The 22,356-nt window shown below is 38.8% G+C and overlaps 1 protein-coding gene across 10 annotated transcripts in view; it reads right to left on the minus strand.

Annotated features, from left to right (window-relative positions):
• Nucleotides 1–22,356, minus strand: part of LOC135217401 (regulator of G-protein signaling 9-like) — an 835,664-nt gene that overhangs the window by 109,441 nt on the left and 703,867 nt on the right. For 9 of the 10 annotated variants that reach the window (XM_064253252.1, XM_064253258.1, XM_064253268.1 and 6 more), the window contains 7 exons: nucleotides 19,655–19,843; nucleotides 18,145–18,330; nucleotides 17,726–17,901; nucleotides 3,737–3,810; nucleotides 2,545–2,674; nucleotides 1,525–1,746; nucleotides 697–780 (listed from right to left, as the gene is read on the minus strand). In XM_064253252.1, the coding sequence (XP_064109322.1) occupies nucleotides 697–780; nucleotides 1,525–1,746; nucleotides 2,545–2,674; nucleotides 3,737–3,810; nucleotides 17,726–17,901; nucleotides 18,145–18,330; nucleotides 19,655–19,843 (1,061 nt within the window). The remainder of the gene's footprint in view (nucleotides 1–696; nucleotides 781–1,524; nucleotides 1,747–2,544; nucleotides 2,675–3,736; nucleotides 3,811–17,725; nucleotides 17,902–18,144; nucleotides 18,331–19,654; nucleotides 19,844–22,356) is intronic. The other variant, XM_064253318.1, reaches the window with a different exon arrangement.

The raw sequence follows: 22,356 nt of genomic DNA on the forward strand, positions 1-22,356 counted from the left end.
AGTACGTGACAGTTATATTAGGCAAAGAACTCACAAGTGATCAGAAGCATGCGCCAATGTTTTTTTTAATCTACCGTACTAAAGAAGGTTGGGTTCTACTTGTGTCCAATCCTGTGTAAAATCATGAATAATCAGAATCAACGTTATAACAGAAAACAAAATGAAAACACTACTGATTTTTCTTGACACGAGATAAATGCTCGAGCTACAGTTGACACTGCGTCTTATGAATAATTACATCTTGTTTATATTAAGAGGAGGAGTTTAGCTCTATCAACGATCATTATTGATGGGGAGTTCAAACTGTGTCTCTAATCGTTTTAGCAACACAACTACTTCTAAGAGCAGTGTCATGTACGGTAGGTAACCACTATGGAACTGTTGTACTGTGTGTCCAGTAGAGAAACACCCATTAGCAAAAGTGTTTGAAGGGAATATGATGACATAGGGTCTAAGTTCTGCAGACAAAATCTGCCTTGATTGAATTTTCCAAATACTTTACTGTGGAAAAAGCATAACTGCCACGCATAATCAAAAGGGGAAGGACACTCACTGTACAGAATACAGTACTGAATCACTGGATATTTATTTCAGGCAAAAGGTCAATGATTATGATCATTATGGTGGAAATATAAGCAAAGAAGGGGTTGCCAGCTTGCTATCAATGGCTGTGGGGATTTCAAAAGGATCACGTACATCTGCAAACCGGTGGTCCGGCCATCTGGGCCAGAGGCCAACATCAAAGAAGGGGCCATGAGGCGGGCCATCATGGAGTTGGGCCTGACGTCAAGGAGTCAGTCAAGTGGAGAGTTATGGCCCAAGTCGTTGGGGGCAGGGCAAGCACAGCAAAAATTCAGCCGAGTTAGTTGGTGAAAGAAAAGAAAAAAAGAGAACATTGAAACAATCATTATTAGGTGGAGAAGAGAGCAGAGTGCGCTCCAGTCACGCCTGGAGGAGAGAGGGATTTAAATGAAGCACTAAAGCAGCATCATCACTAAAATAACAAACATGGAACAGAAAGAGAAAGAAAAGAAATGGCTACGAGAATGGTCAACTATTTCAAAAATTGAGCTACCAGGTTTAAATGGCTCAAAAGAATTAAGTCGAACTCTGAACTTCATGAGAAACTACTAGAAAAATGACTTACACCTTTCACAATTGAGTGGTGAGTGGGCTTCATACAGTGCCTGAAAAGAACACTAGCAAAAATGTCAACATTCAATTCACCACAATAACTCTCAAGTACCAGTACAAAGCTGATATTCGCATAACCTAGGAGCACTTCAATGAATAAAAATCTAACTAAGAATAAAAACAAAGCAACAGAATTTTAGCGAATCGTAAATAATCATAGACTTAATGACAACTGATACGAAGCACGAAATCTGCAAACGATGTAACCAAGAGAAGAAATCAAATGAACAGAAAATGACTGACACAGAAACACAGAAAACACCCACACAAACATTCACGCAAAAAACTCTCCCAAAAGACCCGCGGCCACCGGCCAACGCTGTTCATTACCTTTTCCTTTGGAATGGTTGAACTGCATTGGCAAGGAGGGTCTTGTACTGCTCCGACCTGAGGAAGCGAGGGTAGCAATCCTTCTTCAGCAAGAGAATGTAGACATGTTCGGCAGCCAGGTCGTATGTGTACCGACTTGGGTTCTTCAACAAATTCTGCGTCTGCTCCATTGTCTTCCCATCTATGTTAATTTCACAAGGGGCACCAGGCTTTAGGAATTCCCTGTGAATCATCAAATACCATTTCATCATCGGCCTGTAACTTAATTCTAAGCGTTATTTAATTGCACAGGTCAAATAATGGTAATCTAAGCAAAGAGTTCCTGCCAAACATCTTCAACGAAAATCACATTTTTTCATTCCAAACGTTCAGAGAATCACAAAGTTGTCTGAGAGTGACCTACAATGACCAACTAAGATACTGGTAGTAACAAAGCACTATGAGCTCTTGGTAGCTGAAGTTTAATGTTATGAACAAAACGCATTTCATAATATGTCACAAAACACGTCAAAGGTATTGAATGGTTTTGACGTTAAACCGAAAATGATCACTGCTCACAATGACGCTATACTATTCATCCTTGTATAACATATTATTTTTGTAGAGGCCTGTTTTTCACATCAAAGAGACGCCGGAGTAGGGAGGCCCATTTGATTTATTGCAAAAGTATGGACACTGGATTATCATGAAAAAACTACTAAATGAATTTGCACTTTTGAATAGACGCTGAATTTACAAGACTGAAAAATAACCTAAGTGAAACGACCTACCTTAAAAACTGAGTATTGACTTACAATTAATATGCAATATTTAAGACTTAGTTGTCATCTTTTTCCTGAAAATGTTTTACCATTTCCTGTATCAAAATGTGACGGGAAAAGAAAGAGGAAAGAGTTGGGTTTTGAAAACGAAGACTGTATCATCATCTGGGGAAGATGACGATGATCAGTTTCAGTTATGTCAAATTATCTTGAAATTGAAAGAACATGGATGTGCAGGAACTACAAACAAAAATCTTACTCATAAATGCTTTGAACTTTTTCATTGACGCAGGAAGATGGACCCCACCGTAGATCATTGACTGCTTGCCAGAAACGGATGTTCTCGTGACAATACTCCTTTTTCAGGTAGGCAGTGAATTCCGTTTTGCCTGTGGAAAAGTAAAAATGGCTTGCATTAAATCAATGTCCACCACTCTAGGACGAAAAAGTCATATAGTCCATTCAACTATTGCATATTAAGTATAGAATCCCATCAATTATAAAAACAATGATTGTGTACACCACACCAGTACTGTGCTTGATATTGATAAGAAAACTTGTTTTCTAAGAATATGAATGTACATTCATAGTCTTCCCATAAAACTGAATATCTCATCTATGCAGTGTTAAGAAACCCAAGTCATAATTTCACCTGAAACTTAATTGGCCCTTCACCAAATACCCGAAATCATTAAATTTTTTTTTTTTTTGAATCTCGTTTTCGTTTTGGAATTGCGCCTATGAATTGTTCTCACAGACAAAAGAGCTGAAACAATGACAACCACTTTTGATACAATTACTTTCTTTTTCTTCTCTGCCTTACTCTCACTCAGTCATCACTATGCCGTCTCATATGTCTCACACCTGCAACACACCCTAGTTTTGAAATCAGTCTTTCATTTCTTATCAGTTTGGTAAACTCCACGCTCACCTTTTCCACTTCCGGTCGAGCACTTTAGCGTTTGACTCAAATAGTTCCATAGTTGCCTTTTCATACCTTCATTCAAGTACGTCATAGTCTTTGCTTGTTCCGTCATTCTTTGTGATCACTGCATTGCTTCTGATTTTCGATTGAAAGGATGGCGCTGGCCCCATCTGAGCTAGCTCACACCCTGACTGTAAGTGGAACCGACTCCAAGGCGCTACATCCGAAGATCTCCACAGAACAAACATACATGCACACATACATAGACATACACACAAACATAAAAATACCCACACACAAACACACACACACACACACACACACACACACACACATATATATATATATATATATATATATATATATATATATATATATAATATATATATATATATTATAGAGTTTTGTCAGTGATCTTTCTAGGTAACTAAACAACAGAAGCAGTCACCTTAGCTTTCCAGGAGGAGGAAACATACAACTGCTCTTCTTATTACCGAAAAATATTGAATGACGGACAGATTCTTACCTAAAGCGTCATTAATCAGTTCTTCCATGTTTATTGCCCATCGTCTCACTCGCTTTTCCGTTGGAATATCAACTCTGTAATAAAGAAATATCATGAAAATGTTCACTTTCTTGTTTTTAAAACTAGTATGTTAAGAACGTGACCAACAAAATTAAGAGCAGCAACAAAGTGAACAGCATTAAAGTAGTTTATTTGTCATGAGACGGACATTCAGTGGTATTCAGTGGTATTTAATATTGTACCACTGAATACACTATTTTGCGAACAAGCCATTTCAGTGGACATTGTGGAGTAAAATCTTTGTGTTCGAGTTGCAGCTGTGAGAGCAACAACATACTAGTGATGCTTCAATATCAAATTCAGGAATACTATATCTAGTAGAACATCAAACAAACAGAAACTAACAAACAGAGAAACACAAATACGACTACCAAGGGCTGAAGCAACATGGAGGAGCGCGGCTCTGATGCGCTCTGCTGCAACGCAACGCAACGCAAAGCCAGAACTCCTCTCAGTGCAGTACTCACTGTGGCGCCTCCGTCTCCCAACAGACGCTTGCCTCACAAACACACGCATGCACAGTAGTACCTACAGCACACTAATATTAAGCATAAATTATCATATATATCGGAAAGCCTTCAAAGGTGAACGCATATCCAATGATGTCATTCTTCGACAAAAAACGTGCAACAAATAATAATAATAAAAGAAATATCTGAAGGGAGAAGACCCTCTTTCAAGCATGTTCGGTTAAAAAGAATGGCACCATCAGTGGAATTCATTTTGCCTGAGGTCTTTTCAATTCTTCAAACTATTCTCTTTTCTTCGCGGCTAAAATTTGCTAAGAGCTGACCGATGTAGCCTACTATTGTGCACAAAAGTCCGCCATCCAGAGAATTAAAACGGACCCACTGACTATGAGGCACCAAGCAATTGGAGAAGTAACTAATGGATGTCGCACCTTATGGGCATATAGGAACGGGGGCGGGTTGGGGGGGGGGGGTGTTGGATGGTGATTGGTTTAAGCATGTATTTTTCTTGAGCATAGTCAAATCTCCATATTCTACTGTAGTTCAGAAAGTGATCGTAAAATTTTGTTGTTGACGACACTGGGTTTAAGTGTAAAATGTGCATTTAAATGAAAATAAACGTGGTTAGGAAGTCGGTATTCATGAATTAGTATTGCTTAAAGATCGATACCAAACATACCAGCGTCAGTGATTACGGTGGTGTTCTAACATTTATGGCAGCAAATTAGCCAAATTTTCAGTTCATTTATGTTTTTAAGGTAGCAACCACAAACTGCTACTGGTGCATCCTCTATATGTACACTCGACAAGAAAAGTGAAGATACAGTTTTCATTAGCTTTCGTTCATCAAATTTCCCATTTGGTTTTACTGAAAAGACATAATCTCACTAAATTTTCTCTAGAATATGAAAATGGACTGCAAAATATCATATAAGTTGAAACAGCAAAACAAAACCATTCAGATACTTAAAAACACGATATATGTCCAAAGTAATGGGAATTTCTCAGATGGATTGTTCATAGAGATTTGGTAGATAGAATGTGAATTACTGATTGTAGTACTATGTATCACGCCGACAATATTTACTCGTTTTCCTTGGATGAACGGGAATGTTATTGCATCATCGTTAGTGGCGAATGTAATAATTTATTTTAGTTTCTACAAATTTATGTTTGTAATCCAAAGCGTTTAAAGTTAGCTGACGTCAATGGCAGTCAATGTTGCAACGGCTAAGGTGAATTCAGCACATCTAATTGCATCCACAAGAGCGTTTTCTATGATGTGAGGAGGAGCCCTAGAACTTCAAGCGGGAAAGCGCAAGTCGCTGGATACTGGCTCACGTAACGGATTTCAAACTTTGATTACTTTGACGTTGACATGGATCGAATACTAGTTGCTGATTAAAAGTTATTGTCTTTAAAAATAAATCTTTATTTGTGAATGATTTGTGGATGAAAACCGGTTTTCAAAAGTATAGACTATATCAAGAGAACAAGAAATTTTTCATGTCTTTTTACAATCTTTGAATGCTACGACATCTGTCGAATGAAATCAAGATTAGGGTATGAATTTTTTTAGAGAATGAACTTGAATACTATGTTACTTCAAATTTTATCTAGCATAGTGCAGCACGATCTTGGCAGCCATATCACCCTGTTCCCCAGGTATTTGTGCACACCGACTCACCGCTCTTTCTTCTGCCTTTCCCCATCTCAAGTACGTCACCAATACTATAATTCTCTCTCTCTCTCTCTCTCTCTCTCTCTCTCTCTCTCTCTCTCTCTCTCTCTCTCTCTCCATTTTTAAAACATTTGAAAAAACATTATCACTCGAACTCTCAAAGTAAATATAATGAATTAAGTATCTCTCTCTCTCTCTCTCTCTCCACTTTTGAAACATTTGAAAAAATATTATCACTCAGTCTCTCAAAGTAAATATAATGAATTAAGTATCTCTATCGATAGGCATATATGTTTGCGCGCGCGCTCTCTCTCTCGTCATAATAATTTATTCTTTACTGTATTGTTCCTCACGATTTCCACAAGCACTGCCCAAATTCTAAAACATTTTCACTTATTTTTTAAGATCCGTCTTCAGTTACATATGAATTTTACGTCATTTTAGTGTCAAACATTACTTATAAGTAAGGTTTCACAGTAGGTTTTAAAAAAGGACGATCGATATTGTACCCTGAACTGACGTTACCAAACCAACATTAACGAATAATATAGAACCTGTTTCTACATTCAAGTATAAATGATTATAGGACTTCTACAGAATGTTTATGGTGTAAAGTTAATGGAAATCCAGAAAGCAACAAAATCTATGATTTTGAAGCTCCATCCCCTTTCTAGAGTTGCCAGGCGTGGCATTATTGAAAAATATGTGTCCGAAGATTTAAAAAAACTGTATCTTAACTTTCCTTGCCGAGAGTACACATTCATAGATCTATTATTTTTAGATATATTGCTTGATTGGGCCAACATCCATAGTAAGGGTAGGCGATAACAATCTAGTACCAGTTTTAGACACTTACAACTTATGGATATATGTAATTTTTTTTAAATACTACCACAAAATGAAAGATTCAGATACTTTCACCAATTCAACAAATTCATACTCAGTAAAAAGATAGAAAGAATGAAGCAGAGAAAAAAACATTGATAATAGCACAGAGATTAGATAAAGACAGAAGAAATTAATAGGAAGAGAGAGAGAGAGAGAGAGAGAGAGAGAGAGAGAGTAGATAAAGACGAAGAAATAAATGGAGGGAGAGAGAGAGGAGAGAGAGAGAGAGAGAGAGAGAGAGAGAGAGAGAGAGAGAGAGAGAGAGTTTCTGTGTAATTGGTAGTTTAATAGATGTAACTATACTCTGTTTTTTCCATCTGTCCATCCGCCTGTGGTGTTTGCGCATGGTATTTCGAATATTAACAGTGTAATTCCCATACAGTAAATTATTAAAACACTTTTCAGTTGCAAATGTACACCAAGATATCCTTTGATTAATCTAAAACTTGCACATAGTGTAACTATTTAAAACCCGGGACGCAGTGTTACCATGCGCGACCACCATAGGCGGATGGACAGATGGAAAAAAGCAGAGTATAGGGAATGATTTTTTCAGTGTGTATTGTTTGGCAATTTGTTGGCGGCGTGAAGTTACAGAAGAAAGTACGTTGAGAATTGATTAGTCTTTTTACCTGTCCAGTTGTGGTTTTTGTTAATGTAGAATACCACGGTCATAAAACTATTAATCCACAAACAGTAATATTTTTACCTGTCCATTTGTGGTTATTGTTAATGTAGAATATCACGGTCATGAAAACTATTACTCCACAACCAATATTATTTCAAATTAACATAACAGTCTATACCAAAGGTTTAAGGATGATGCCATAGACCTATTCCGCATCCTCCAACTACTGCTACTGACTTAAGCCACTTGATAACCCGAAAAAGTTGTAAAACAGAGTCCTTTCATCGACAGAGTACTTTACCAGTATTCACTCCTTTCAATTGCGATCATAGCAAATTATTGTTATGTGAATGGATGATGCTCAGACTAGCTAGCAAATATAAACACTCAAACATTTAGAGCCTTAAACAGCTATAAGAACTTTATTCCTTTGTGCTTCATTGAGAGATATGGATTCTGCTGAGCAATGATAGCCATACAATTTGTCATTCAAGAATGGTAATGTATGCTATTATATCATTATATGAAATATTTGGTAAATGAAATAGCGAATGGCTAGTTATTAGGGTTAACACGAATGGTAGACATTAGATGTGGATATCATGAAAATTTGGCTAAATTGCTGCTATAAGTTTTTTTTCTCTTTAAACTAAGGGGTGGCTTGCAGATTTATAGGACAACACTGTAAATACTGATGCTGAAATGCTTGTCATCGATCTTGTGGACAGTCGTGTCTGTTGATAAGGTACGATAAATATGGGAAATCCTAATGAATAAATACTGACTTCTTGAGCACTTTTGTTCTCATTTTTATTTCACATATTTGCTTAACTGCACATTTTACACTTACACCCAGTATCGTCAACAACAAAAACTTTACGATCACTTTCTGAACGATATTAGAATATGGAGACTTGACTCTATGCTCAAGAAAAATACACGCTTCACCCTCCCCCTCCCATTCCCACATGCTCTTATGGTGCAAAATCTGTTGGGTCTTCCATTAGTTACTTGTTCAACAGCTCCGGTGCCTCATAGTCAGCGGATTTGTCTTCATTCTCTGGACGGCTGAGGGAGCCGACTTTTGTGTACGATAGTACATAATCTGGATAAAGAAGGTAATTGTTCTGAATACAGTGTCTTTTAAATTTTGCTCTGTATTAGTTAAATATGGAGTGTGATAATCGTAGAGTTTAAAGTTTCAACATTTCAGACTAGTATTTCTTGGGCGTTTTCTTCGTGGTATCTAAGGGTGTGGCGGATATCCTACGTTTCCAACTGTATCGTCGGTTCGTTCTCGAGGGAGGGTGGGTTCGTTCTGATTGGAATGGGGTCGTCAGTCGGTATTCATACGGTTACTAAGTAGTCGATGGTGCGGTCAGTCGATGGTGAGTCACCGAATTTTGATTGGCCGCCTCGATGCATTATTGCCCAGATATTGATGGCTGTACCCATCCCCGCATGTGGGCATCCCCAAGCATGCCCTCCAGAGAGTTAGCCAAATCTGTACCAAAAAGGCCCCTTTCTCCACCCACAGAGGCCATATATATATACTGGGCTGGTCAGTCGTTGGATGGGTGAGCACTCTCTTTGGCATTGATTCCTTGGGAAAAGATCTTTACCACAATTTCCTCAGTCTACTCAGCTGTAAATGAGTACCTATTCCCGATGGGGTACGGTCCAGCTATGGGTTGAAAAGCAAAACTCAGCTATGATGGAAAGAAATGAAAGATCAAACGACAATGGCATAAATGGTTCCTCTGGCAACAGGGGAGCTTTGTCTGCCAGCCAGGTGTACAGCCCAACTGACTGGGGAGGGCAGTCAGATACTTAGAGATCGTCATCCAGCAACTGACAACCACAGCATTGACAGCAACCAGCAACCAGAGACTGGAACTATAAAGGCAAACCAGAAGAAGAAATGGACAAGAGAAGAGAATAAGGAAATATGGAGGATACAGGAGAAGGTTGGTCAACATCTGGAATGAGAGAATTAACACCCCTTAAACAAAACAGAGGCTGGCAGACCAAGTAAAGAACACACAGAAAAAGAACTGGCTTTCTATAACACCTAACAACGAAGGACAAGACGACGAACTAAGAGACGATACAACAGAAGACAACAGCAGCCAAAGAAACACCAAAGGTGTAACAGAGAGGTTGGAATGGGTGGAAAACAAGTGAAGTTGATGAAATAATGAGACTAATACACACCACCAGTATCACAGAAACAAATAACTTGGCATATGCAGGAGCAAGACTAATAGCAGAACTCATGGCGGTACAAACACTAACACCACCATCACGACCATCCCAACAGAAAAACAAATCATGGTGATTAGAGCTGACTTGAGTAAACTGAAGGAGATGGCAGGGAGGCTAAAAAGCAAGAAAGCAAGGGAGGAACTGAATTAGAAATACAAAATACAAGAGAAAGGACTAAATAACACCAGAGAGGAGGCTTAAAGCCAAAGCTCTTAATATCCGACGATACATGAACAGGAATAAAGGATACCAACATAACAACTCTTCGGAACCAACCAGAAAAGACTATATAGCCAACTAAGAAGGGAAGACAACCACCATGAAATTCCTGAAGCTGAACCAAGGAAGACACTCTGGGAAAACATATGGAGCAATCCAGTATCACACAACAAACACATAACATGGCTCCAGGATGTCAGGGCAGAAGATATGGGGAGAATAAAACAAAGATTCACTGAGATCGCAACAGACACATTGAACACCAACTAAAGAAAATGCCCAACTGGAAATCACCCGATGAAGTCCACGAATAGCAGATCAACTCCAGCATTGTATCACAAACCACCAGGAGAACATCTTTATTACAAAAAGACAAGAACAAGGGAAATATAGCAAGTAAGTACAGGCATTTCACCTGCGTACCAGTAATGTTGAAGTTAATAACAGGTATCATCAGTGAAAGGCTATACAACTACCTAGAGGATACAAACACCATCCCCCACCGACAGAAAGGCTGCAGAAGAATAGTAAGAACAGGAAAAGCTACCTAAGCATGGCATGGATTGCCTACAAGAAAGCCTTCGACGTGATACTACAAACGTGGCTAATAGAAGCCTGAAAATATATGGGGCAGAGGAATTAGCTTCATCAAAAATACTATGAGGAACTGGAATACAGTACTTATAACTCTGGGATAAGACTAGCAATGGTTAACTGTAAGAATTGTATCTGGGGACATCAGGATGGAATTTAGAATAATATGCCTTGGTCAACATACAAAAAGGCAATGTATTAAGGACTGAAGGGATAAAGCTATCAGATGGGAATAGCATCCAACACATAGATAAGACAGGATACAAATACCTGGGAATAATAGAAGGAGAGTGTATAAAACACCAAAAGATGAAGGACACAAGTAGAAAAGAATATATGCAGAGACTTAAGGTAATACTCAAATAAAAGCTCAATGCCAGAAATATGATGAAAGCCATAAACAAATGGGCAGTACCAGTAATCAGATAAGCGCAAGAGTAGTGGATTGGACGAAGGCTGAATTCTGCAGCATAGACCAGAAAACTAGGAAACACATGGCAATACAAAAAGCATTACACCCAAGAGCAAATACAGACAGACTATACATAACACGAAAGGAAGGAGGGAGAGGGCTATGAAGCATAGACAGCATCAACATCGAGAGCAGAGAGCTGGGGCAATATCTGATAACCAGTGAAGACGAATTGCTAAGGAGTGGATGGGAAGAAGGACGATGAAAATAGACAAAGACCCAGAAATATACAGAGACGGGAAAATGACAAACAGAACAGGGGAACGTCACAGCAAACAAATGCTCAGAAAGTTCATGAAACAGACTAAAGAACTGGCCAGTGATGAAACATGGCAATGGATACAGAGGGGAGATCTCAAGACGGAAACAGAAGAAATGTTAACAGCGGCACAAGATCAGACCCTAAGAACCAGATATGTTCAAAGAACGATAGATGGGAATAACATCTCACCCATATGCAGGAAGTGTAATATGAAAAACAAGACCATAGCAAGCGAATGTCCAGCACTTGCACAGAACCAGTACAAAAGGAGGCATGGTTCGGTAGCAAAAACCTTTCACTGGGGCCTGTGCAAGAAACACCAGCTACCTTGCAGTAATAACTGGTACAAATACCAAACGGAGGGAGTGATAGAAAACGAACAAGCAAAGATCCTCTGGGACTATGGTATCAGAACAGATAGGGTGATTGATGCCAATAGACCAGACGTGACATTGATTGACAAAATCAAGAAGAAAGTATCACTCACTGATGTTGCAATACCGTGTGACACCAGAGTAGAAGAGAAAGAACGAGAAAAGATTAAGACCTGAAAAGAACGATATGGGATATGCCAGTGGAAATTGTACCCATAATCATAGGAACACTAGGTATGACCCAAGATCCCTGAAAAGGAACCTAGAAAAATTAGAAGCAGAAGTAGCCCCAGGACTCGTGCAGAAGTGTGCGCTACTAGAAAAAGCGCACATAGTGAGAAGTGATGGACTCCTAAGGAGGCAAGATGCAACCCGGAACCCCACACTATAAAAACCACCCAGTCGAATAAGATGACTATGATAGACGAAAATGATAATAATAATAATAATGATAATAACTGTGCAAGGGTTCGTGCACCTCCTGCACAGTATGGAGGACATCACTTTCTAGTGCTGGAGGTATTCTGACATGCCTTTGGCAATATTGAAGTGAGGTTGCGAAGGGAGGTCGCGGTGTGCGGTCGGTATTCTTGCAAGAACTCTTCCTCAACTTTGAGGCACTCCAGTGCTATGGAACCAAACACACACTAAAAGATGTCAGCTTAATGGATGCCAGAATTCTAACACATGATATGAATTATGTTAAGGACGATGCCATCAAGGCCACTTTTGACATGACACGCCTTTGTGACTTGCATCAAGTACATCTCATGAGGAAGAGGGCATTGAGAGAATGATGCCACCGATACACCCGCCACTCTCCTAAAATACTACTCTAGTAATAGTGCAGCACTGAAGTCTTCATAACTTTGTAAGTCGAAATATATTGACATTGTTGGTAAGTAGTACTACATAATTATGTTTCACTTTCTTTACACAGCCCCCCCACCCACTCTCTCTCTCTCTCTTACATCGTGTATCCTAACATTTATTACTGACAACATCTCGATTATAATTTAAGAACCTGCATAACAACCCCGAGGGTTGTAACATGTAACTAAACCAAAGGTCCACGATCGAATCTTGGACGGGTAGATGCACTTACAGAATTCAACTAGGGTGAAAGCTCCTCCAAAAGTACTGAGATTTCAGTGCCTAGGGATTTCAATATTGAAAAATATTTGTCTTAATAAATTGTGAATCTATGGGTGCCTTAGCTCTTGGTGTCAGAATAATTATGGGGCCTGGAGAATAAGTACATATGTGTTAGTCTCAGAGCTTTTATATATATATATTATATATATATATAGATATATGATTATATTAGAATGCTTAAGCCAGAAATGTTCTTTAATATCCAATTCGCTCTACTGCAGAATTAATATATTTTCATATATGTCAACTGAAGGGAATTTTTTTTCGTTTTCGAACCAGCTGACAAACAGAAAAAAGATTGAATGAAAAAGCCTCTGACCCACTGGGAAGGGAAATAGATCCATCCACTGAGGGTTGGTGAGGTGGGGAGGAGGCGAAACCATAATTAGGTCTGCAATGGGACCTGTGCGGTTCTTAGCACACAAATGGTTCCTCTCCTTTTATGTCCCCTGCAGTTAATTGGATAAAAGGCTGGCCGGATGCTTTGATGGTCACTGGTTTAAATCTGAAGGAGAATGTTCTACATAGCATCTATTTTCATGGAATATTATCGAATCATAATGTAGATCAAATAATGTTAGGGTTTAGTGGCAGATGAGTTACAGAACTTGAAGAAGGGAATCCAGTGGATCTCTGCAAAAGGGTTGTGAGGGAAGAAAGGAGTTCACGAAAGCATGAGTGAAATGCACCAAGGGATAGTTGAGCCATCCCTCTCTCATAGTCGTTCAACTGGGATAGTAATAATAAAGAAGCTGTTGAGATGAACTTTTGGTTGAAAGAGTGAGAAGTGGGAAACAGGAAGGTGCCATAGAAGGGTTAGCAAAAGGCAAAATTGGACAAAAGTACTTGGGTAGTCTGGTCACGTGAAGAGCTGAAGAATTATAGGTTAGGAAACACTTGTGCATTTATGAAAGCTTTGGCAGGGAGGAAGGAGAAGCTGTGAAAACACTGGCTAGTGTGAACTGATCGATTTGTTTACGTGGTTAGCGCGGATAGAGTAGTATCCAGGAATCGTGAGTGCGTGCAGGTCAGAGGTGAGTGGTGTAATGTGTTGCTATTAGAGGTGGCTACTGTGCGTTTTTCTCGGAAGTTCCCCCTCATGCTTTACCAGCTGAAGAATGAGTGTCGTAGTTGTCCATTTTCACTGATAATTCAACATCACTAAAAGCCAGTCATCAATCGTCAGGCTAGGTTACTGAAAATGAATCAAATATATCTAAATGAAAAAGGATCACAGAAAAGAGGAAGGTCGGCAAGGAAAGTCAGGATACAGTTTTCATTAGCTTTCGTTCATCGAATTTCTCATCTGCTTTTACTGAAAATACATTACATATTATATCATATAAGTTAAAACTGCAAAACAAAACTGTTCAGATACTTAAAAACATGATATATATCCAGAGTAATTGGAATTTCTCTGGATTCGTTCATAGAGATCTAGTAGATAGAATGTAATTTCTGATTGTAGTACTATGTATCACGACGACAATATTTACTCGTTTTCCTTCATGAACGGGAATGTTATTGCATCATTGTAAGTGGTAAATGTAATTATTTTAGTTTCTACAAATTTATGCTTGTATTCCAAAGCGTTTAAAGTTAACTGACATCAATGGCAGTCAGTGTTGCGACGGCTAAGGTAGGTTGAGCAAATCTAGTTGCATCCGCAAAAGCGTTTTCTATGATGTGAGGAAGAGACCTAGAACTTCGAGAGGGAAAGCTCGAGTCACGTAACGGATTTCACACTTTGATTACTTTGACTTTGACATGGATCGAATGCTAGTTGCTGATTACAAGTTATTGTCTTTAAAAATAAATCTTTATCAAGGTTAAAGTAGCATGTCAGCTCAAAGATTTTCTGGCTATGCTGCCATTACAAAGCAGTTCGTAGTTAGCCTACACGACTGCAATACTTTGCCGCGAAGCTCAAAGATCTCCCAACACATCAGCATTTTTTGCACAATATAAAACTTTAGTTGTCTGTGGTGTGGATGAAAACCGATTTTCAAAAGTACAGACTATACAATTAAAACTGGTGTCACACTAGTCATTTCTTGCTCGCGGTTTTGGCCAGCATCCAGCCGATGCTCGCGAGCAAAAGTGTTGTATCGTCACACTAGGAACTGGTGGTTTCGAGGAGCCGTAGGAAAAAGTAAACAAAACTGATCAGCTGATATCATCATGGTGCCCAGAAATTGTCGGACTGTTGCAAGATGTGCTGCAGTGGTGTATTTCTCGGAAACTTACGTGAATGCAAGAGTAACAAAAAACGTTTGTGGGTTCGAGAGTGGCTCAGGAGAAGAGAAGCCAAAGGTCTGAGAGTACGTCCTATCAGCAGCAGCCATCTTGTTTGTTTATACTACGCTGTGGCATGCGGTTTGTACTGGCTGCTTCCCGTTTTGTCGGGAGGCTAAAATCTCGAGCTAAAAGCTCCCGGTTTTTAATTTTCGCCAGCTACGGCTCGAAGCAGGAGAAAAAAAGGCCTAGTGTGAGGCCACCTTAAGAAAGCAAGAATGACCGCAGCCTGGGTTTGAATGTTCCACGTCTTTTTACAATCTTTGAATGCTATGGCAACTGTCGGATGAAAACTAGATTAGAGTATGAATTTCTTAGAGAATTAACTTGAATAATATGGTCCTTCAAATTTTATCTAGCATAGTGTAGCACGATCTTGGCAGCCATATCACCCTGTACCCCAGGTATCTGTGCACCGACTCACTGCTCTTTCTTCTGCCTTTCCCCATCTCAAGTACGTCACCAATACTATATAATTCTGTTTGTCTGTCTGTCTGTCAGTCTCTCTCTCTCTCTCTCTCTCCACTTCTAAAACATACTTTAAAAATATATATGACCACTCAATCTCCCAAAGAAAATATAATGAAATTAAGTAGTTATAAATAGGCCTATGCTTTCACGTAAGCAGATTTTGCTCTCTCTCTCTCTCCACTTTTAAAACATATTTGAAAAAATATTATCACTCAACCTCTCAAAGTAAATGTAATGAATTAAGTATCTCTATAGATAGACCTATGCTTGTGCTCTCTCTCTCTCTCTCTCTCTTTCTCTCTTCCAAGTTACTTTCCCCATCACCACATTCCCCCCCCTCTCTCTCTCTCTCTCTCTCTCTACTTTTGAAACATTTGAAAAAATATTATCACTCAATCTCTCAAAGTAAATATAATGAATTAAGTATCTCTATCGATAGGCATATATGTTTGCGCGCGCGCTCTCTCTCATCATAATATTTCATTCTTTACTGTATTGTTCCTCACGATTTCCACATGTACTGCCCAAATTCTAAAACATTTTCTCTCATTTTTTAAGATCCGTCTTTACATCAGTTTAATGTCAAACATTACTTATAAGTAAGGTTCCACAGTAGGTTTAAAAAAAGGATGATCGATATTCTACCCTGAACTGACGTTACCAAACCAACATTAACGAATAATATAGAGCTTATTTCTACATTGAAGTATAAATGTTTATAGGACTTCTACAGAATCTTTATGGTGTAAAGTTAATGGAAATGCAAAAAGCAACAAACGCTATGATTTTGAAGCTCCACCCCCTTTCTAGAGTTGCCAGGTGTGGCATTATTGAACAATATATGCCCAAAGATTTAAAAAAACTGTATCATGACTTTTCTTGCCGAGTGTACACTCTGAATGAGATTTTTCTAAGTTATTTCTGGAACAGTGAAATGGAACCAAAATTGTCTCAAGTTTCACTTTACTCAACCCACCGACATGCCACAAGATATCAATTCTATCTATTTCAAGCAAAAAGAAAAAAAAATATACACACAACGCAACACAAGCCAATATGGTTATACGTGGCTAAAACTAGACGTCCTTTGGCGGCGTGGACCACTATTTCGTAGAATAATTGTTGATTATACGCTAAAGAAACAGCATTCTATTCCATCGATGCCAAAAGACGTCCTCATAACACACAAGATCACAAGTAGGTTGCGTAAGTGCAAAAGCGCTCAAGGTTTCACCAATCAGTTAAGCTGGAGAAGATAAACAACCACCTTATATTGCCAGTATAAACAAGCTTTCATAATTGGACAATTTTCTTAGCTATCAAGTCATGCTCAGAGCAGCAACATCAGAGGACAACCTCGAGAGCTTGACTAATGGAGTGCGGGTTCCTTATCATGCGTGTGAGGAGGACACGGAAACGAATCATTTCGACTTTCTCTAATCTTGTTATAAATGCCGTAAATAATGCATGGACAACCTAAGCTACATTATTATCAGTACCAAACTTGTCAAATATTTTTAGAAATATATCATAAAAGGTCAGAGGACATGCCTGCAGATATCAGACTGACGACAAACTTTATTACATCTAGAAACTAAATAATGGTAACGCTCGACTGCAAACTCGCACGTTAATATGAAAAGGGGGTGGGGGTGGGGGGGGGGGGATTTCCTCAGACAATAATGTCGCCATTATGAATGGTAAGGTACATTTTATGAAGGGCAAAACAACGTTCAAAACGGCGCTACTTAACCTACCGTGACGTAGGTTTACAACTAGTTCTACAAACAATTGTACATTAATATGCGAGTCTTGAGTTACGTTTAACCATAATAAAAACAAGTGACAAGAAAGATATGACTGCCGGGAATAGTCATGATTATCTAACGAGGGCGGGACACGTTCATATCAAAATCTTGGGCCTTACAGTCAGTCATATCTCCTCTCCTCTAAATCAGCCAAGCAGTTGGAATGCCTCGCACACATGCACAGATATAATAAAAGCTAATTGAGAAAGATACTTTCGGCTGAATGTTGCCTTAAACTTTATGAGTCAAATGCAGTCAACTTTGTGATATGAGGACCGATAGAGGAAAAGAAAAAGCACACCAACAACCAGCACTACAGAGGAGGAGGGACGGCATTTCCAACGTACAAGTTGTCATTCTGCGCCCAGTAAGTGTCGACGTCTGAGTGCCACGGGTTGGAAGGCTGAGGAGATGTGAGAATAGGGTCGTATTCGAAATAAGTTTCACAGTGAGTGAGAAGAGCTTCCGATGCCTGCGATATCTTCTGCCTTGTGCGAACTAAAGTTGCTGCTAAAAACTCGTTCTTGGATTCGGAGCAGCGAAGGAAAGAAGAAGAAGGAGAAGAAGAATATTAATCGCTGTACATGAAGAAAATGAAGCACACGACTTTTAGCTACTCAGGATCTACCCATGAGAATGAGACACTGTAGTCCAATTTAAAGTATGAAGTCACATATATTCTTAACAATAACTGAATGCAAAATAGAGAACAGGAGCACCAAGTACTCCCATCAGCCCCAGCAGGAAAGCGCCGATTCAAACCTACATCTTTCTTTAAATCGTCAGCAGTTTTCTTCCTCACACGGTTGGCCATATTTGTCTTGTCAGGTACAGGAGCGGTCTCGAGGCAGTTGGTGAAGCCTGGCGGAGGCCTGTACACTCTCCAGTACGCCCTTTCCTGCGAGTCGGTGACGATCTTGTCCCCCTTTTTGCGGTCTTTTGCCAACTTTACCTGTAAAAAGGGAAGGTTATGATAATGACGTCACAACACGCAATACAATCGAACCATTGTTTCAAATAATGACAAAGATCCAAAGTTCCGTATGATGTTTTGCACATAAAAATACCTATTGACAGTTCTTTACCCTGGGACACCATTACGAAATGGAAAAAAATCCAAATCTAGCTCGACTGCTATAAAGAAAGAGAATGAAACCTTAGGATTTATATAATGGACTTCTTTCTTCAAAATGTTCCAGGCCACAGCTTTAAAAGATGAAAACTTCAGGTCACGGAAGGCGAGAACTGTCAGTTTGCGGAAGCAACACTCGAGAGGAACGTTTACAGGGAATGTCTGTCAATATTAGTAGAATGATAATTTCGAAAATTTACTTAAAATTATTCAGCCTAGTATTTTTTTTATCGTAAATGTTTGGTAGTGTGGTTCAAAAACTGAGGATGGTTCAGTATTTTGGTATTTTGGGAGGCCTTCTTATCTGCTAGTATTACACACCCACACGCACGCACACACACTATAATATGTATAGATATATATATATATATATATATATATATATATATACATATATTGTATATATATATAGATATCTATATATAATATATTTGTCACCCCACCACCCCACACCTATATGTAAAATATATATATAATATGATATATATATATATATAGATATATATGTATCTATACACACACATATATGTACCACACCCCACACACGCACACACACACACACACACATCACACCTATATATATATATAATATATATAGTATATATATATATATATATATATGTATATATATAATTTATTTATATATATATGTACACACACACGCACACACACACACACACATATATATATACACACACACACACACACATATATATATTATCTATATATATATATACACACACACACACACACACACACACACTATATATATATATATATATATATATATATATAGAATATATATATATATATATATATATATAGATATATATATATATATATATATATATATATATATATATATGACATCGCTGATCTGAATCCCATTCAGTAATTCTGACACTCACATATCCCTAAATGCTGCCCACTGCCCTATTGGGTGACGTTTCTTCCTATTGCCCTCGGTCTCGGTCTCCCTTCTTTGAAAGTCGTTGGCGTCATGGTTTCTCTATAATAATTCCAGTTCTCCATTTCTGCTTCCTTTTTGTTTTAGCCAAGGTACAGAGATACTTACATGAATATGCACAGACCTTTGTGACAAAAGTAAAAAGTATGTTGTCAGTCGCCTTCTCATTTCACTTGCCTGTTCGTCCGCCTGCATGGTGATAAAGTCCCACTTGTGGGAAAGCGCCTTTTTGAGCTTGTTGTAAGCCTCGATCTCGTAGTCTTCAAGCCCATGTTTCTGTTTATTCCTGGACAACCGCTTGGTCAGGTATATGGCGTAATCAGTAGTGTCTGCACTATGATTCTGTGACGGCCAGTAGTACGGTGTCTGAAATAAAACGGGAAATTAACAATTTGTTTTTATGTTATGATTTTGTCTGCGACCAAAGAAAATGAGTCAGTTTGATACAGAACATTGGAAATTAAGCTAGACTTCACTATACAAGTTTAGTGACATGAATTTCATTGGAGATACAAATAACGAGAAACTTGTATTAAGAAACCTGCTTCACAAAGAAAAAATGCAATATTAACACATCCAAAACCTCATTCAGCGATTGCCTCTTGCGGAAATCCCTTTCTGAATTGCAAAGAGGGTATAAAATTTCATTTTCATACATAAACAAAGGCAATAGTTAGAGCGCAACAAATATCTCTCTTGTCTATTTGTGTTATCTGTTGATTTTCTGCCGCACTGCTCTGAAAATATTTTTGCTCTCTAAAACAAGGCTAAAGATACGATTACTCTTGGTTGTCTAGAGTTACATTTCTATTGGTATCCGGCTTGTCGTTACTTGAAATCGCATTCCGAGAATTTTTACTGAATGCTGGTTACGACCACGATCTGAAAATGTTTGCTGCAATTACCTGTAGAAAACGCCTGCTTTGGTTTTGTTTCCTTCAATTACGCGTCAAGAAGGTCAGCAACTGCATTCGGAAAGTGTTTACTCGTTTACTTTAAATGTTTTTAGTTTGCTTACTGCTAATGCCTATTGAAAATATTTCATGTCATTACGTTTCGTAAATGACTGTTAGTGCTTTGCAATGAGTTACTAATAGTATGTGGGTTCGTTTTAATTTTGTCACTCATCTGTTGAGATCAGTATTTTAACAGCTTTGCTTCTTTCTACTGCAGCAGCTGCAGTACCTGTTGGTCTGCCCTTGTTACTGGGCACTGGCCACATTTCTTGTCAGTCTTTTATAACCATAAACTTCATAACACAATCTCTACTTTGCTGTCGCCAAAGTAATCGTGCGTCACATTCCAGAATAAACATCAGAATTACTGTACAGTAGACTCCAATCCACTCCCATTTGAGTAATCACTCTTATATTTCCTCTTGAATCCAGTAGGTAAGAGAGGAAACTACCTTGGGATTGCCAGTTACATATATGAGCAATAAATGAGCACAACACAGACACTTGCAGAGCGGAAAAGCAGGTTGCACCGATAGGAGGCGAACTCCGTTTTCCACTATGCACCACTGGGAGTCATATTTCTCCCCTTACTACCTCCCAGTCATTTGCAGGGATCCTTAAAATTACGTAAAAAGCCGAAAATATCGGGAAGAATATATCAAAGGAAACGTCTCTGTAACAAAACTTTTACGTAAAAGTGATTGTTTGTACATTTGCTACTAATTGCATTTTCGAACTGAAAACTGGTTTCTTCTTAGTTGTCATTTAATAACAATGACAAACAATAAACGTTCGTTCGCATCTATATAGGGGTGAGCCGGGGGCCACCAAGGACTTTCAGATAATATCCCTGGATTTACACTTCAAATTATTTATTCACAGGACCTACAACATTTATCAATTCACTTAGCAATAAATTTAATTGATAGGCACAACATTGGTGTCACGAATTTACATAAACAGTACAATGAGTTTGCAGAGAACTAAATAAAAAAAAAATTGCTCAAAACCCTCAGTGAATGACTGCACGGAGAGAGAGAGAGAGAGAGAGAGAGAGAGAGAGAGAGGAGGGGGGGGGGGGGGTTTGTGGTGGTTGTCATCATATAAAGATATGAAAACTACGACGTGTAATCTGTTTGCACCAGAGCAGTATTTAGTGCAGAGGTATTGGGACATGAAATGAAAATGAGAAATAATATTTCCTCTGTGCCAAGTGAACTTACGACCCAACATCAATGGCTATCGATGTTCGGACTCAGATTTAGGCAGCAATGATAGAGTGGTGACCAAATTGGTAAAAAGACAAATGAGCATTGGCTGGCGACTTTCTTATTAGCTATCCTGTTAAAACCAACGGAAGTGGTTTGACAGCTATCAGTCACTTAGCCAACCTTTCAAAGACTTGGGACTGTTGACATGGCTGGGCTGTGCAATGGTGACTTTGAAGTAGAATGAGATCCATTTCGCTTACAACGTGAACCGGATGTGAGAGTGGATCTGCAACTGCTGTCGTGAAAAGACGAGTGCACAGCCTTTCTTCGACTTGATTTCCAACGCGTTCCCGACTCGGAAGTTCTAGAAGAAAACATGAGCATGCTTATCTCTGCTTGGAAGGTGTATTCGTCCGGGTAGTGGGAGACTCACCTGTGCATTATTTTAACCTGTTAATTGTGTTAGCAATGTCCTATCGGGAACCAGGGATTAAATCTGGAATAATTGTATAGTAATGTACAGTGGGTGGGCCGGGTGGTGTGGTTAGGTTAGGGTATGGAAACCCGGAGGGTCCCTATGAAGGAAGATATGGTCTAGCAAGGGGAATAGGTGGGGCGAAAGGAAGGTAATAGGGGGAGGAATAAAGAATGGGACAGACCCATTTGTCTTTGTTTATGTGGTGTAGTGTTTGTTATATCTTGTGTAGCGTTG

This window comes from Macrobrachium nipponense, chromosome 19, assembly GCF_015104395.2.
Source record: "Macrobrachium nipponense isolate FS-2020 chromosome 19, ASM1510439v2, whole genome shotgun sequence".
NCBI lineage: Eukaryota > Metazoa > Arthropoda > Malacostraca > Decapoda > Palaemonidae > Macrobrachium > Macrobrachium nipponense.